The sequence below is a fragment of the Neomonachus schauinslandi genome, chromosome 3 (genome assembly GCF_002201575.2).
Source record: "Neomonachus schauinslandi chromosome 3, ASM220157v2, whole genome shotgun sequence".
NCBI classification, from domain to species: Eukaryota; Metazoa; Chordata; class Mammalia; order Carnivora; family Phocidae; genus Neomonachus; species Neomonachus schauinslandi.
In genome coordinates this window covers 3,673,830-3,692,823 of record NC_058405.1, presented here as the reverse complement: position 1 = coordinate 3,692,823, position 18,994 = coordinate 3,673,830, and the positions used below count along the sequence as shown (strand labels likewise).

Here is an 18,994-nt window from a genome sequence, read left to right as displayed (position 1 = left end):
TCAGTTGCATGCATGGCAAACACTTGGCTTATAGTGTTTTCTTAGTCTGACTAGAAGTTTGTCAACTCTATTGATCTTTTAAAAATAGCTTTTGATTGTATTGATATATTCTATTATTTTTCTGTCTCATTGATTTCTGTGCTCTTTAGTATTTCCTTCCTTTCGCTTGCTTTGGGTTTAATTTGTTCTATTTCTAAGTTTCTTAAATAGCAAGCTTAGATTATTGATTTGATGCCTTCTTTTTTCCCTAATAGTATTTAATGCAATAAATTTCCACCTCTAGCTGTGTTACCTGCATTTGGAACATTCTGATATGTTTTACTTTTATTTTCATTCAATTCAGAATATTTTCTACTTTCCTGTAGGACTTCCTCTTTGACTAATGTTGTTTATTTTCCAAATATTTAGGGACACTCCAGATACTTTCTGCTTTTTATTTCTGGTTTAATTGCATTATGATCTGAGAATATGCTTTGTATAATTTCAGTTCTCTTCAATTTATCAGGAATTACTTCATGGCCCAGGATATGGTCTATCTTGGTGGAATTTCCATGTGCACTTGAAAAGGAGTATTCTGCTGTTGTCGGATAGTGATCTGGAAATGTCTGTTGGGTCAAGTTGGCTGACAGTGTTATTGAGCGCTCTGTATCTTGGCTGATTTTCTGTCCACTTCTTTTATTGAATTCTGAGAGAAGAGCATCCAAGTCTTCAGCTATAATTGAGATTTTTGTCTACTCTTCCTTTCAGTTTAACAGTTTTTGCCTCATGTATTTGTAAGTTCTGTTGTTAGATGCATGGACCATTAAGATTATTACATCTTCTTGGTGAATAGATCTATTTATCATTATGCATTTTTTTCTTTTTTATTTCTGATGATATTCCTTCTTCTGAGGTCTACTTTGTCTGAAATTAATATAGCCACTTCATCATTCTTTTGGTCATTATCAGCAAGGTATGTTTTTTCCATCCATTTAATTATTTTTAGACAGCTTTATTAAGATATAATTCACATACCATACAATTCAGACCTTTAAAATATACAATTCAGGGTTCTTGTGTAACTATTACCACAATCTAATTTTAGAGTGTTTTCATCCCCTCCTCATCCCAAAGAAAATCCATCTCTTTTCCTTTAACCTAATTATGTGTCTATTTTTAACTCGTGATTTTTATAGACAAAATATGGATGAGTCATGTTTAATTTTATCCAATCTGATAGTCTTTGTATTTTAATTAGTATGTTCAGACCATTTACATTTAATGTAATTATTAATGTGATTGGCTTTAGGTCTGTCCATTTTCTCTTATTCTGTTTCTCACCACCATTTTTGTTCATCTATTTCCCAGTGGTGCTTTCTTTTGGATTATTTGAATATTTTTAGTACTCTATTTTAATTTCTCTGTTGGTAATTCAACTATGTATCTTCATATGTATTTTTTTCATAGCTGATTTAACAGTTGTGATATTTACAAATCTAACTTACAGTCTATTTGCAGTCAACCATATTGTTCCTTTTAACCTCTTTTACTGACCTTTACTTTATAGTCGCCACATACATTGCATCTACAGTTGTAAATATATTACATCTGCATTCTTTATAGTTGTCCCATATGTTACCTCTATTTTATAGTTGTCCCATACATTACACCTCCATACATTGAATATCTTCTCCCAGGCAATGATGCAACTTTTGCCTTCAAATGTCATGCATGCTTTAGACGACTTGAGTGGAGAAAAATCTCCTTTTTATTATCCCAGTACTTACCATTTCTGCAGCTCTCCTTCACTCCTGAAGTTCCGAGTTTCCTTCTACTACCATTTCCTATAGCAGGTCATTCACAGCTGATCGAAGAATGCTCCTAATTTTCCTTAATCTGAGTGTGTCTTTCTTCTGTCTTTATTCTCCAAGTTTTGATTTCCCCCCAGAATTCACATGTTTTTGTTTACTTTTCTGGTCCTCAGATAGATGTGTATTTTGTCCAAAGTTAAGTTATAATTACTGAGAGAGATAGGCTACAGTGGATTTACTTCATTGTGGCCCAACTAATGTATTTATCACACAGAAATTTATAATGTTAATGTAGTCAAGTTGATTAACCCTCATCTTTATAGGCTGTGCTTTTTTGTACTGTTTAAAAAACCTTTCTTATCAAAAAGTAAAAAAAAAAAATCTCTCTTACCCTGCTTCCATAAAGATCTATCTCTCTATAAATACATTTTAAAGTTTAGGCTTTTGGGTTTTTCGTTTGTTTGTTTGGTTGGTTGGTTGGTTGGTTTTTGTTTTTGTTTTTTACATGTAGGAGTTCAAGCTACCTGTACCTTATTTTTGAGAATAGCGTGAATTAACAATGTAGTTTGACATTCTTCTGCGCCAATAACAATTGTCCCATGCCTTTTATAACATAGGACCATACTTCTGACTTCCTCCTAATGCTGGGAGCATTGCCTGAAATGGACTTGTTCCTGCATTTATCTCTAACCTTCTAGATTCTTCTTTAATATTACTTTCCTCTTGATGACCTTCCTTGAGCATCCCTTCTAAGCAAAGTACTTAGTTGCCTCTATAAATTGGTTCCTATAATTCCATAATGCATACCTCCTTTATATAGTCTATTTTTCTGTAGTATAATTATGTGCATGTGTGTAGACCCTGTAGACTTTTGAGCATATAGAGAATTCATTGAATGCATCGTAATCAGTTTTGCATTCCAAACACAAAGCACAGAATAAATTGCCAACTCTGTGTAATTGTCATCTGGTAGCAGCTTCAGATGAATTAAGAGAAGCAAACTGGTAGGATATTTCCTAAATTTATTCAAATATTTAAATTCAGTTTCATGTTAAAAATGTACTAATAAAATTGGTAAATAGAATCACAAGCAGTTGCATTACCAGTTGAAGGATATTAAAGTCACATTTTATTTGGTGATTAGGTTCTGAAGTTGGCATGGTATGTGAAAGTCACATACAACAAAAAAAGACTCCAGAACATCCCTTATCTTGCCTGTAAAAAAAATGTGTTTTTATGTATTTTATATATAAAATGGTATTCTTTTAATGTATACAACTCTATACAATTACATGCATAGATTTATGCACAATATATAAAACAACTTAAAGCATTAATAACATAATATTTTGAATTCTAAGAAAGTGAATTGCACAGAATTGAATTTTCAGAGGTTCATTCATTCATTCATTCATTCAACAAATATTCCGTGTGGACCAACTTGTGCCAGGCACAGATCTAGGCACCTTGGTCTACAAAACCAACATCCTTGCCCTGATGGGACTTAAATTCTACCACTGGAAAGCAAACAATAAACAATATTTAAATAAGTTCATAATATACTTAAAGGAAATAAAACATATTAAGAAAAGTAATCAGGATAAGCAGACCTGGGAGTGACAAGAGTAGGTGTGGAGGGAGGTTGGGTTGAGCAGCGAGTTTAAGAAAGAGGGTCAGCAGAAGCTTCATTGAGCAAAGACAGAGGAGGGAAGTCAGGGAATGAGCCATGCAGACTGATGTTAGGGGAGAGTGATCCAGCTGGGGGACAGTGAAGGCCCTGAGACAGGAGCACCCCTGCGTGGCAAGGTGGCCAGTGTGGCCAATGGGGCGCTAATGGCATGTTTTACTGGATAATTAAATGAAGAGAAGTTGGAATTAGCATTCGTTGTAAGTGTTAATCCTAGAAAAGGGAGACCTTTACATTATAAATGATAGCAAGAGGCTAAATGTAAAATACTGATTATGACTGTATTGTTCTGTCTTTCTTCAAAACCATTTGCCAAGTTTGGAAATTCTGGTCTGCTCAGAATATAAGTGAAGGGTGATTGTTTGCCTTTTCTGTAAGTGGAAAATATAGACGAATATAACTCTACTGTTGCTCAAGATCAAGAGAACTGGAACCTAGGCGGCGTATTCCTTGACTGGTTAGGGTGTGGTGCTGGACGCTGATGTGGCCTGGCATTTTTGAATGCACGATTTTGGCTGAAGGAACAGATAGTTTTCCATGGTGCTGAAATTGTGATCAGTTAATTATGGTGAAAAGATTTATTTTATACAAAATAAAAGAAGGATTTATTTTCTGACCTTAATAGACCTCGAAGACAGGATTCTTTTCTGATTTCTCTGATTACATTATTATTTGACACTGTCATTTCATATTCCTGACTCTGTCAGAAATAGGTTCTAGAACAGCTGAACTGTGATATTGGGAAGAAGTGTCATGAAGTCAATGATATAAAAAGCATAGATTTTGAAGCCCAAGTGGATTTAAATCAATTTTATACATTTCCAGGTGATTTTTATTATCTATTTTTGGAAAGAAGTCTTGATTAAAAAGATTTGCTCTCATGTGTTGCCTACTTTGGCAAAATCTTGTCTCTTCTCCTTCCCAGTCCTTCCTGGTATCTGTTTTCCCTTTCCCTATGTTGTCTAGAATTTGTACCTGCGTGATTTGCCAAGACTATGTCTTAAAGACCCTGTAATGGGCCCCAGAGTCACAGTGACTGCCACTGTGCCCATCAGGTCCATTTCTTCTTAGACACAGAGCTGCCTATGTTTCTCAGCTTCCCTCGGGGTGCAGAGCAGACCTGTCATTGATACCTACTCAGTAGAACAGGAGCCACAGTGAGCTGCATCCCTTCTAAGCTTGGCCCATACACCCCCCTTTGCCTAGCGTACCATGTCCCTGCCCATCTAAAAGCTAGATACAAGATCCCAGGAGGCGCAGAGTACACGCACAAGACAGAAGGCCGTCCACGGATCCGAAACACCCGTTTGGCCTTCAGTCGAACAATGTACTTCGTTAGTGCCAAACCAGTGGTATTTGTCGTTTGCCTGTTATAACATCTAACCAATACCTCCTCCTTATTTATTTAGTTTAATGTTGTATGTGTTGCTGCTAAGCATGATTATTTATAGTACTTCGTTTTCTAAGTTTAGCTTCCATTGTGTAATGAAAATTATTTAAGATATCAAAAATCATACCTGCTAATGACAGAAGCAGAATATCGCTTATTAGACATTTAATATATGTGCTGCCGAAGCGAGCACTCGCTTATTAGACATTTAATACAAAGTGGTGATCAGTGGTGTATATATATATATATAACCAAAGCTTATAACTCTTAACAAATAGTCTCTCAGAAATTCCTCAAAATCAACAGACTTAATTTTCCTCAAGGACAAAGTTAATCCCCTATAACAAGTTGGACACCCTGAGAAATGTTTTCATACTTTTAGGACCTTTTTGATGTGTTTAATGCTTGTGAAGGAGTGCCTTGCTAACCTCTAGTTCTCAAGTGGGTGCCTCTCACTGGTAACTAAATTTTGGAAGGAAAAAATCACGGTTGAGGACAGAAAATAAGTTTTCCCCAGTGCTGTGAATTCCATGGCCAATGGAGTTGCTAAACTATGTCTGTCTCTTAATTACAGCTGATTTTTAACAATCTCCTTGGATTAGCTTATTTTATTAACATCTAGTTTCTTAAGGTGTTTTTCTCTCATTCTTATTTCATTATATCTAATGCCATAATATACAGATTGTGATTGTTTCCAGAAAAAAATATAATGAGATATTAATAAATTAACAGATAAACTGTGTCCTACACAGCAATGCAGATCCTGGCTAGTTGAACAAGTTGGGGAAACGCTCCTTCTACGTGGCTCCTCCATCCTCCAAAAGCTGTGGAGTGCTTTACTATCACAAGTACCACTCCTTATAGAACTCAACCCAAATGTCCTTCCCTCTTTTTGTATTCTATGCATCCTTTAACTCCAAATCAAACCCCACATCCCAGTATGAATTTTTTGGCCAGTATATCACCTTGAAATGAGTCATGTCTCCTCTGTATTCCAACAACAATAATTATGCATATACTGTGTTAATTAATTAATGCTGCACTCCCTCATGACGTGTTTGTGGTTGTGCGATGTTTAAGCATCTTTATTCATCTAACTCTTTCTGATTTTATGTCTTGTTGCTCAGTTTGCATGGAAGCCCTTTGAGGAAGCAGGTCACACTATGTGGTTCTCAGTCCTGTAGAATGCATCACAGTGCCCTCCACTTCACATTCACTGAAAGAACTCGTGTTCACTGATCAGCACACATTCTCGGAGGCCAGAGTCATTGATTAGTACCCCCAAAGGTCGGCTAAACTCAGTGTACTTGAATTTGTGTTCTGACTACACCACTTACTAGCCAAGTGAGTTTGGGCTTTAAAGATGAATTTCAGCATCTATGAAATGAGGCTAATAATACAGAGCCTGCTTATTTCACATGGTTATGAGAAACTACTAGAATAGTAACATGTGAAAATGCTTGAAGAATAAATATCATGAAGATGATGTTAGAAATTGGCCCTCAGAAACCTCAAAGGATTCTGTATTCGGGCATACGACCAGGGACTGCTGCACAGAGAAATAGAATTCTAGGTGTGGCTACATTTGATTGGACTGACAGAGAGAGTCTGTGAGAATGGATGGTAAAGAAGCCGGAATAATCAGTGTGGCCAGAAAATACAGGACTTTCTGTAACCTCCTAAAGTGTGTAGACTTGATTGCTTAGACCAGGCAAAGTGGTCGCATTGAAGATTTTTGAACACACAAATTATATGAATATATCTTTTCTTTGGAGAGAGAAAATCTAGTAGATTAATTGTCCTCAATAATACCTCCAGTATTTGCAGTGAGTCCCCTATAAAATCCCAAGAAAAATGTTTTAAAAGAAATCGTAATGCTATTACTTTCTGTATTTCCAATATAATAGATTTATGTTTTTCTATATATTCCATGGATTTGAACCCCATTACTATAATATGTCGTTACTATAAACATACCCTAAATATATGTTATCAGTTTTTGTTACAATTTAGTCACTTACACTGATACTGCCATATTTTCTTAAATGAATTGAGGTAAAAGACCCGAACTCATACAAAATCCATATCCCGAAGTGTCACAAATTAGTTACATTGCATGATGTATAGTACAATCGTAAATTTCTATTTTATAACTTTCCATTAATAGGAAGAAATATACATTCACTCATCAGAGTGAATGTCCATTTTTATTTGTTCATTTTTATTCAAAGCTATTAACCTAAAATCAACCACAAAATGCAAATAAATGTCCATTTAAACGATATTAAATGTGTTCCAATGCTTATGACAGTTACCTATGAAAAGTTATGAACGTTAAGAATGGTTACTATCTTATGAAAGTTAAGAACAGTTACTATCTTTTTTAAGAAATCAAAGTATACAGATAAGGTAAAAAGCTAAAATCTTCTGTCCCTCTCTTCACTGCCTGGTGTCCAGAGATAGCTACTCTTGTTTACAAGAGAATTTGTAAAGTGCCTTTGAAGAGATATTTTTCCCTTTATTTAACCCTTTGGCAATAAAGGAAGCCAAATGGCAATAAGAGAAAAAAATAGCAAGATGAACTTAATTGAATCGCTGTATAAATAGCTATTTCTGAATTAGAAAGGATCAACTCTCTTTTGCCTAAACCAGAAATTCTGTTTTCACCCTCAGATCATTTTCTTAAATGTTTTTAGATGTATGAAAATATACAACCCTTTAATCAAAGTTTTTTAATCATATGTTACTTTAAGCCACTTCTTTAGGATCTATTGAGGTAGACTTTGGCTTTACAAACTGTGATTTTCGAATTTCACTTTTTAACGTTTTTATTCCTGCAACATCTTGTTAGCATCAAGTAGAAATGGGATTTGCATTTGAAACACTAATGTTCACTATTCAGTCAGCCAAGAAGCTTCCTTCTTTTAATTTCCATAAATGTCAGTAAATGCCTCTTTTCACCTTTGGGTGAATAGTCAATAGAAAAAATCAACTCTGTGACAAATGAACAGCAACATGATTTTACATATGAATTATTTAACAAAGTCTATTTTTATCCTGGAAGGGGAAGACTTAAGGTAAAAATCAGCAGCAAATTGTTAATTTACATGTATTAATATTATTCACAGAAATGCATATCCACGGGAAGTAAAGAAATTTATCTCATTTTTTAATTAGTTCATCTCCTAGAATTCTATTAATGACACCATAGAAAACTATTGAAAATTAATAAAAAGATATATAAGTAATAAACCTCATGAAGTCTTTACATCACATTGGGTTTCCCTCTGGGTTGTGAGAGATTCAGTGGATTTTGACCGTGCAAAGCGAACAAACTAATGATAAATGTCCCACTTGAGATGTAGAACTTTCATGAACTCAGTTTTTACATCCCTTTATCAGATACTTGTCCTCATGTTCGCCTGATACCTCTGGACATTAGAAGGCACAAAATACTTTACAAGTCAGGTCGGGAAATGGACACTAGATTCATGTCTTGAACTTCTAAATATCAAAACAGCGAGATTTTCTCAAACACAGAATAAAATCCCTTTTTTTTTTTTTTTGAAAACCCCCATAGTGAGTTGTTGAGGTAGTAATAGCCAGTGTTATAAGGGGCACTGTTTTCTCGGGATTACTGTATCGGTGAAGTAATCTTCTTGTTAAGACCCCACTGAAAGGAGGGGATATTGTTTGAGGATGAGTATTCCAGCCCGCGGGGACGTGTCTGGACCGTGGTCGTTCACGTGTCTGCTCACACCTGCTGGGAGCTTGAAACGGGGCATGCAGAGGCACCTGTTTATTGAGTGTGGATGGCGTCACTTCCCCTCCCGTCATCTTTCCTTGAGAGCAGAAAGGTTTGAGGGTCTAAACTGACAGGAGGTTGTAGATTGCAGAGGCCACCTGCCCCCGTCCCGTGCAGAGCACATGGGGGCGACTCCAGGGGCTGAGCAGTGCCTCCATCTGTCAGTTCCTTTGAGGGGTCCGTTTGTCCCAGCTCCCAGTGAACAGTAACTTTCTATTTTCCCATGCCAAATCGCCAAGTGGCTTTTAAGCTTTGAAGCTTTCATACTTCTTTTGAATGTCAAATTTAAAAGTAAGTATCACAGAATAGGGGCACCTGGGTGGCTCAGTCGTTAAGCATCTGCCTTCGGCTCAGGTCATGATCCCAGGATCCTGGGATCGAGCCCCGCATCGGGCTCCCTGCTCTGCAGGAGGCCTCCTTCTCCCTCTGCCACTCCCCCTGCTTGTGTTCCCTCTCTCGCTGTGTCTCTCTCTGTCAAATAAATAAAAAAATCTTTAAAAAAAAATCACAGAATAATTTCCGGGTATATTATTAGATCCTCCACTGATACTGCTTTCAAAGGCATTGAAGCTGACAGATGGTCTGCACCCTTGTCTAGAAGCCTGGGGTTTGTACCTGTTATACAATAGTATCACTTTTTTCCCCATGCCATCCAAAAATAATAATTCTGGGCATGGGACGTCTTAGTCTGTCCGGGCTGCTGTAACAAAATGCCACAGACTGGGCGGCTTATCAACAACAGAAATGTATTTCTCAGGGTTCTGGAGGCTAGAAGTCCAAGATCGGGGTGCCGGCAGGGTCAGGGGAGGGGGCCCTTCCAGGCTGCAGACTTCTCTGTGTCCTCACAGGGGGAAGGGGTGAAGGAGCTCTGTGAGATCTCTTTTATAAAAGCACTAATCCCATTCACGGGGGCTCCACCCTCATGACCTGACCACTTCCCAAACGCCCACCCATGAATAGCACCACCCGGGGGGTGAGTATTCCAACATGTGAATTTTGGGGGAACACAGACATTCAGACCACTGCATAGGATAAGCTTGTCTGATCGTCAGAGGCCTGGCACTCGTTGGCCACCCCCAAGTCTGGGGGGACTGTCCCACTGTCTTTCAATGGTCCCACTCACTAGCCATTCAAAGCCATCTAGGCATGTCTGAATTCAGAGTAACTAATGGGTCTGGGACCACCCACACCCAATGTGATTTCAGGGAGCAGAGCATTTTTAATAAGTTCCCAGGGTTTTATGGTGTTTGAAAGGGCCTTATCTGAATCCGTGACATGAGAACTACATCTCAAGTGTAAGAATTTGCTCAGGGCCGGTCTGGTATTACTTGAAGGCTCTCTCTTCCTTTCCTTCCCTGTCCTTGATGGCGGGGAGGTGCCCAATGTCCCTAAGTTTATTTTTTTAAAAATGAAAACACAAATCTCATATACTGTGAAAGAGAGGAGATTTCAATACAGGGCGAGCAAACCCAGTTAAAAGAGTCTTTTTTAAAATAGCATCGGGAGGCCATAAGGAGGAGGAATTTATGCACATCCTCCTCCAGGGAGGAACCTGGAAATTTCTGCCTGCAGCGAGCCCTCTGCCTGGACTTGAGTGCTTCCTCACCAGGACACCTGAGTCCTTTGCTTTCTTCACTTCAAAAGGAACCAGCTTTCAAAAGTCTCTGTATCCTTAATTTGTATATGAACCCAACCAACCCCAGTTAAGCTAGTCTCAATCCCTGTTTTATATGGAGGACCTAACTGAGAACAGCACTCGTGACCCTCGCCTTTATAACTCTGCCCTGTCCTCCTCGGCGCATGGGAGTCAGGTTTCTACCTGAATCCATCTCCCAAGTCCCAATTCAGATTGCCCAAATCAATGCCTGTTTGCTTAAATTTCCAGCCAGTTCTTTCAAGGTTGACGATTGTGATCAACTTTCTCCCTTCACTCAAGCGTGCCCCTGGGCATTCATACACGAACTCTGTTTAAGCTCTCCAAGCACACTGGGCATCCGGTGCTGAGTAGAGATTAATTTACTCACTCTGGACTCGAAAGGGCACCCCTGGTCTGAGCAAGCAACACATTCTACCTCCAAGGATTTCTACCCACATGGATCAACATTTTCCCACTTACATATCTTATGTGACTCTTTTTATTTTATTTATTTTAAAGATATTATTTATTTATTTGGGAGAGAGCACAAGCATGGGGAGCAGAGGGTGAGGGAGAAGCAGACTCCCCACTGAGCAGGGAGCCTGACACGGGGCTCAGTCCCAGGGTCCTGGAATCATGAACTTAGCAGAAGGCAGATACTTAACCACTTAACTGACTGAGCCATCCAGGCACCCCTATATGACCTTTTTAAAATGGAAACAAGATTCCCCTTAACCCTGAACATTTCTTTCTTTTTTTTTTTTTTAAAGATTTTTATTTATTTATTTATTTGACAGAGAGAGAGAGATAGCGAGAGCAGGAACACAAGCAGGGGGAGTGGGAGAGGGAGAAGCAGGCTACCCGCTGAGCAGGGAGCCGGATGCAGGGCTCCATCCCAGGATCCTGGGATCATGACCTGAGCCGAAGGCAGACGCTTAACGACTGAGCCACCCAGGCGCCCAACCCTGAACATTTCTTAAGTTAACTTATTTTGATGGTAATTAAATGTAGACACACATTGTTACGTAAGATCTCTGTATCCTTTCACCTCTCATTACAGCTGTAAAACCAAAGCAAATTTACAAATTCAACCTGACAAAAACCTACAAAAACAAAAAATTAAAGTTTACAACATTCATGCTAGGTATGATTTGGTTTAGCTGGAATGAAATTACTATGACAAAGTGAGTCCACACTCCCGTGCCCTTGGTGAACCCAAGCCTCTACCACTTCTCTCGGCTTGAACTGCTAGGCAACTGCTAATCTCACCCAGGCCGTAATATCACTTAGTTCTTTCTCGGAGGAGAATGCCTTATCTGCATAGTAAACCCATCTTACTCTTTTCTCATTCGTCTGCAACGATATCAGTAATATTCCGTGGGTCATCCTGCTTGTAAATAAAATACGAAGTTCGCTGAGCACTAGCTTAAAAAGTAGGTATTCAAATGATCCAAAGCATGATTATAGTGCTTTTGAAAAAATATCATGAAAAGAAAAATGCAAAAAATATTCGATTATCCAGAGAACTAGAGGACCCCCGAAATACAAACACCAATTTCAGAAACATTACATTTAACAGTTATTTCAGTTATTCACTAAAATCTGTTTTATCTTGAAATTCAAAGAACCTCTGGGCCTTTCATTTCTTCCTGTATAACTTTCTTTAGTTTTAAATTATATATATGTATATACATGTGTGTGCGTGTGTGTGTATATATATATGTGTGTGTGTATATATATATATATATAATTGACTCATCAGGATAATCATAATTCAGCAATGTTTAGGGATTTTCTCAAGTCCAAGAGCTAACAATGACAGAATTGTAAGACCCCACATTTATAGGGCACTGGGTACTTTTTTAAGGCACTCTTTTAAGTAGCCCGCACACATTCGCCCTGTAAATTGTCACCGGTTTTATTGAGGTAGACCGTTACTGTGAGCCTACTTTACAGATGAGGAAGCTGATGGGCTTGGGGGCAAATGTGGGACCCCAGCCCAGCCCTCCAGTTCTAGGGGCTGGGTTTTCGACCATGCTGCCTCTGTTCGAGGGAGTGAGCCCCAGAGCGCTCATGGACCCATGACACTTGGCGAAAGGATGAAGTCCAATGTCCCCCTTGGCACTTGTCTACATCAAGTCCTGTGGAAACGCCTCTTCTCACCTCTTCCTTCCCCCTTTCCAACTGGTGGCAACCTCAGTTTTCAACATTCAGAGCAAATGATACCTCCTCTGTGAAGTTTCTCCAGACCCTCCTTCATAAGCCCTGTTTCCCAGGTAAATGGGGGGAAAAAAAGTTTTAAAAGACATCATCTCCTTCTCTATAGCCTGTGCAACAAGTTAAGACAGTTGTGTGTTTTGCATGCTTCAGAGTTCCTTTAAAGACAGGGTATTTGTCACATTCATGGGGCACAGGGATGGGACAGTGTGGACACCCAAGGGTTCATAGGTATGGGACAGTTTTTACGTTCCCAGTCATAACATTTGCCTTTTGGTTCTGAAAGATAATGACTTTGTGTCCAAACACTATAATATAGAACATGCCCCAAACGAAAATAAATAAGTGACTAGCTGTCTGCAGTGACACGGGGTGGAGATAAATCTTTGAAGCAATGGTAAACAAGCTTCAAGTTCAGAGACACCAATAGGGCACCTGTGGCCAACAAAAAAATCAGGATAAATGAGAGGGGGGTGAAGCCCACGGACTCTAGGCGCTCATTTCCAGCTGCATCCCTGACCCCCAGCATCAGTTCCTCTCTTTCTGAAAAGAAATGGTTCCCTTTCAATACCAAAGCTAAATTTAAAAAAATTTTGTTTTCATCATGATAAGTGCACCCCTCAGTCCCCATCCCCTATTTTCCTCATCCTCCACCCACCTCCCCTCTGCTGACCAGCACTGTGTTGTCTGTAGTTACAAGTCTGTTTCCAAAACCAAAATTTTTGTTAAAAAATCATTATTGCCTTTTTAATGATCATACTTAATTTATCATGAAACATGAAATAATGGTAGAGGAAGCTGTGAGGGTTTTTGTTATTACCAATAGGATATGAAATTTAAAGAATGGAGAAACACTGATTCTGATGTTTTTATAGCGCTGGGGAACACAGTGAATACTTTGTAGTGCTTGTATATTACTTGACCATCATTTAAATAATATCCATATAGTTGCATTTGTTTGCTATTCTAAAATATTGAAGCTCTTTTACTACTTGTGACAAATGTGATTTTTGTGCCTCACAATCTAATAAATTGAATAAATCTAAATAAAGCAGATTAAACATCATTCATCAGGGCACACTGTTCTTATCTTCTGATCTTCTATTTATTGTCTCACAGATCATACCTTTAAAATGTCCTCTGAACTTCATTATGTTGCAAGTAGTGACCTATCATGTATCCTTAAACAGAATTTTAACCTTCATTTAAGGAATAACCTGTGAAAATTCTTTTTCTTTTTTAAAGGAAGATCAATAATGTTAGTATGTTACCATCTCATTTATACCATCCTGGCAACTATCCTTATGTACCTATTAGGTTTTACTCAATACCTATTAATCTCTATAATAGACAATAAAGTTCCATGGGATCTCTCAATGAAGGGGTTTATTCTGAGCATTAGTTGATTATTGCGAACATCAGTCAAATTTCTGCTTATCAAGGAAGCATCGAAAGTTCCTGGTTGTTGATTCAAAGATGGTGTTCTTCTTTACTTATTACGTTATTCAAGACATCAATATCCTCATTAAGAAAATGCTTTCTAATGGTTTGGGTATATAAGTTTCACCTTTTATAATGTACTTGGGAATTCAGATATTTTTAGTAAACACTGAGAGGCTTTGAAAGGGTAGAGAGCATTTTTTTTTTTTTTTTTTCCGAACGGTGAAGCAGTAACTTAGGGGATTTTGGACATTTTATGTCAAAAGCCCTCCCCACCAGCCTCTGTCAGATCAGCAGCCGTGGAGTGGCTCTATCTGAAAATGTGTTCCTGTTAGTGGCCTTGGCAGAGGATCACACCTCGCGTATATTTTTGGTCATTACGAAGGGCTGCTGAAGAGTCTAGGATTGAGAAGAGACACGGAATGGATGTGCTCTGTGCTTGGTGTGGGGACAGACTTGTATGGCTCTCCCATGCCCCGGCATGAACATAAATACAACCCATGCCATCCGGCCCCGGAAGAGCAACACCATCTGCTCGGTGGAGATGTGGATTCTGCTGGTCTTACTTTTTATGCTTTACTCTGTCTTGTTAGACCTGGCCTCCATTTGCATATTATTTTTGCATCCTTCTGGTGTCTTTTAATTTAATGGAATATTTATTATTTCACATTTTCTACATATAACTTGCTAATTACACATTCTCTCCCTGTGTGTTCTATAGTTTTACTAGAGAAGAGACCATGCATTTTTGACTTACTGCATCTTAAGGGATTTTTGTTACTTTGGCTACTTTCCTAATACTGCTAGAACCCTACAACCTCTAAACTCCACATAACCCCTCCTGGCTTTTACAGGTTATCACTGGCGTGCATTCCTGTTCTACAAATAATTTATAGTCTATAAGACACCCCAAGCATCTAACTTCTATTTACCCATGGATGTCCGGTGTCCTTAAATCTCTCTTAAATTTCAATTTTTCAAAAAAAAAAAAATTTTCAATTTTTCCATCCAGGATCATTTTCCTTCCCCTTAAAAAAAGTGGGAGACTTCTGATGGCCAATTTCCTCCTTTTTATTGTCTAAAGATATCTCTATTTCACCTTGTGAGAGGTATTTTTATTGAAAGTAGAGTTTTAGGCTGAATTACTTTCTTCCAGTACTTTACTCTGTGATTTGCTATTGCCTGGCTTCTGCTTAGAAGTCAGCTTATACCCTCTCATTGTTGTTCCTCTGAAGGGAATGTGTCTTTTTCCTTTGGATTTTAAAGCTTTTTCCTTTGTTTTTGTTTTAACAGGATCCGCCTCGTGCTTTCTTACTGCTGGCGATGGCCTGTGTGTGTGTTTGCCTTTTGTATGGTTTGCTGAGCCTCTTAAGTGTGTGTATTGATGCCCTTTGTAAGTTTTGGAAACTTATCTCTTTGAGGACTGCCTTGTCACATTCTTTGTCCATCTTTTCCTTCTGGAATTCCTTTTATGTGTGTCTGTTCCGCTGCCTCTTCTGTTTGTCCATCATTTCCTCCCTCCTAAGCATTTCATCATAGGTATTTTAAAGTCTTTATCGACTAACGCTAAATCTGGATCATCTGTGAATCTGTTTTATCCTTCGATCTTTAGTGAATTTCCTTGTCTCTCCAGATGTAATTCCTGATCGCACAGTAAAGCTTAGTGGGTCAACAAACTGTAGATGCTGCAGAGGATGCTCTCTACTGGAAAGATTCCAACTCCCGTTAGGAGGCCGAGGCAAGGGAGGACGTCCTCAGTCCAATCACAGATTGAGCTGCGGTGCAGAATCAGCCTGCCTCGGCTTTGCCTCTGATCTGCAGAGAGCCTGTGGGTCTTTTTGTTCCTTAGCTCTGGAAAAGTGCAGATGTGCTCCAGCTGTGCATTTCAGAGGTCCTGGCCCGCTCTCCAGGCTGTGCCCCACTCAGGTGCAAAATCTGCAAGTCTCGAAGATGAGACTAGTCAGGTGCTTGAGGCTATTCTCCCCCCACCCCTGCCCCCCATCAGATTTTTTGCTTCTGAGGCACCTTGAACACTGTAGGAGATTTCACTCTGCTTTTTGTAAGCTTTTGGCCTAAGGCACCACTCATGCATGTAGCTGGAGAACTTAACAAATGTCTCTTGGGGAAAATGGCCATCATTTGAGGGTCCTCGGATTCCCAATCTGTGTCTCTAATCTCCTACAACTGCAACATATTGTATGGTTTCTCTTTCTTCTAGAAAGGGCTCTCTAGACCCACAGAAGAACTCGGAATTGGCAAATGTTCCAGGAGAGGGGGAAAAAAAAAAAAACCAGCTGGTAGTTACTGGTTCAGAAAGATTTTCCCCATCCAGAATTTTTGTGTCCCTGGTTCTCAGCTTGCCAGAGCTATCTGATACTCTAAATATATGATTTGAGTAATCTGTCTCTCTTTTTTTTTTTTTCATCTTTACAATGGGAGCAGTAAACTGCCATGATCTGCAAAACCCTATGCAGATGTGAAGGTTTCTTGTTTTGCTTCTAATTAGATGAATGTGAAGTTATGTTACTTAACAAAAAGGATAGCTCAAGGAAGTTGGGGGAAAAAATCAGCTGAGATGGTAAAAATATTCTTCCATCAATTACATACTCTCTCATAAGAATAAATGCCGTGACAGTATTTTTTGCAGATTGCTACTATGTGCTGAACATGGGCCAAGGAACATATAAATAGGTGTTCAATACCCATAGAGTGAACGAGATTGCAGCTGAAAGTAGCCGCCAAGTGTACACGAGAAAGTAGAGGAGCTAAAATACAGTAGTGAAGGAAGAGTACAGATTACACTGAATCCCGTGTGGGCAAAGGAGAAAGAGAGCATGACATAGGGACGCTGGTCTTTAGCACATATCGGCTCCTGGACAACAGTGTAGAGTAGTACCTCAGAAGGCAGACTCTGGAGCCAGTCACCATTTTTCATGTGACTTTGGGCAAACTGCTTCACCTCCTTGTGCCCCAATACCCTCATCTGCTAAGGGCGGGCTAGCAGTGCTGTGGAGAGCTCTCCGGAGGATTGCTGAGTTAATGTTTCTCACGTGCTTAGAAAAGTACCTGGTACATAGCACTCTAAAGTGTTTATTAAAAAGATATTTTTTATACTCTCCCTTTCTTGGCTCACTTCCTGAGCGTAGAGTCAGTCTGGCTTCCATGGGAGCCTTCTCCGCAGGGGGATGTCTCATTTCCACGTCGTTCTGGTGCAGTCCCGGAGACTGGAGAAACATCCCCTCTCTTTGCGGGGGGGGCGATGCGTGCTGCTTCAGCCCTGATTCCTGGAGGTCCCTTCAGGGAGAGACAGTCACGGTCCTGTTTTCCACACTTACGGTGTTTTTCTGGTTATCTGTACATTCAATATGGGGAACCTCCTTCTGCTGGCAGCCAGCTCCAGAAACCTAGTTATGCACTGAGAGTTTGGGTTTGGCTTCCCGGCTTCTGTGGGTTTGTCTTCCCGGCTTCTGTGGTTTACCCCCATGTCTCGACGTTCTGCCCATCCACTTATTCTAGCTTTAAGTTCTTCTTCCGTGTGTAGACGGTAGGATCAGATGTCCGGGTTAAGGTGTTGGTTCTCGAACTGGACCACTGATTAGCCTCGCTGCTTCTGAGTGACTGCTTTCACATAGGAGCCAACCACTATGCCCTGCTTTCATTTACTGTCATTCGTTTTGTGGTGGCTGGAAGGGGCACCAGAACAAAGCAGGAGGTACTTTGAAAGTGGGTTGAGACGTCTTGTTTCTTCTGAATTCTCCCCAGTATTCGCACTGTGAAGTCCCGCACACTCACTCTAGAATGGCCAGAAAAACGGTAGCATAAGGAAGCGAGAGGACTAAGCCCATACAATTGCATCATGATGCTCTCCTGCAAGGGTCCCTAAAGTTCTGTCTCTGTGGGCACAAGGTCAGAGAGCACCCAGCTGCTGGCTGAGATCCCTGCTTTGATTTCCCCCCACGAGCTGGAGCATCGAAGTCAGTAGGGTCATACTCCCTTAAAAGATGTTGACTAGTTCTTCACAGATGGGAGGACCCTAGAATCAGGGGACCCTTGAGAAACCCAAAAACCTAAAAATAGCCTCACAGTTGTGATAAATGAGGAAAAAGTATGGGATGTCATAAGGATGTATATCATAATAGAGGGCAAAGGGCACGCAGACATGTGCCCGCTTCTGGAATTACCTGGAGGTTTATCTCCTTAGCCAGTGTCCCTGCCCTCCATACTTTGTTCTGTTTGCCACCTTCACAGGGCAGTTTCCCGCTGCAGCAGCGCCTGGAGGCTTGGTAGCCAGCGCCCCCCACCCCCCCCCCCCACCCCCCGTGTGGCTCTCCCTCTCTCCCCTCTGGCTCACAGCACCTGCTGCTGCAAGTTTCCCTCTTCCCTCCCGCAGGTAATCCATCAGCTGCGGCTCTCGGAGAACGAAAGCGCCGCCCTGCAGGAGCTCCTGGACTGGAGGCGGAAGCTGTGCGAGGGGACAGAAGACTGGCAGCACCTCCTGCAGCCCTCGGAGCCCAGGGCGCCTCCCCCTCCGCCCTGCAAGAAGCCCACCCTGGTGAAGAAGCCCGAGGGGGCGTCCTGCGGCCGGCTGCCCTCCGAGCTGTGGGACTCCGGCACGTGAGGGGCCGCGCGCCGCAGGTGCCCGCGCCACCCCGGCCCGGGCGCTTCCCGCGCGCACCTGCCCCGAGCGGCACGGGACCGGGCAGAGGCCGCCGCGCTCCGCGTGTGCGCGCGTGCGCGTTCTTTCTCGCCCGTGGGTGGCGCGCGCCTGGCTTCTCGGGCCCCGCGAGCAGCCCCCCTCCCGGCCGCAGGAGCAGGGCCGGAGCAGCGCGGGGGCAGCGCCAGCGGGACGCGGCGGGGCCGCGGAGGGGCGCGCGCTGGACCGTGTTTCGGAGCGCGACCACGTGTTCCTAGTTCGCCCGCCGCTTTCCCGGGATACGCCCTCCGCGACAGACGTTTGATTTCTTTGTAGGTGGTGTGTTTTGTTGGCATTACAAAGCCGATCATTATTTACGTGTTTCTGACCGTTTTA

At 40.9% G+C, this 18,994-nt stretch overlaps 1 protein-coding gene across 1 annotated transcript in view; it reads left to right on the top strand.

Moving 5' to 3' along the window:
• Positions 1-18,583, top strand: part of MYO16 (myosin XVI) — a 441,248-nt gene extending 422,665 nt beyond the window's left edge. Inside the window, exon 35 of the mRNA XM_044913335.1 lies at positions 18,356-18,583. Within this exon, the coding sequence (XP_044769270.1) occupies positions 18,356-18,583 (228 nt within the window). The remainder of the gene's footprint in view (positions 1-18,355) is intronic.
• Positions 18,584-18,994: the final 411 nt, after the last annotated feature.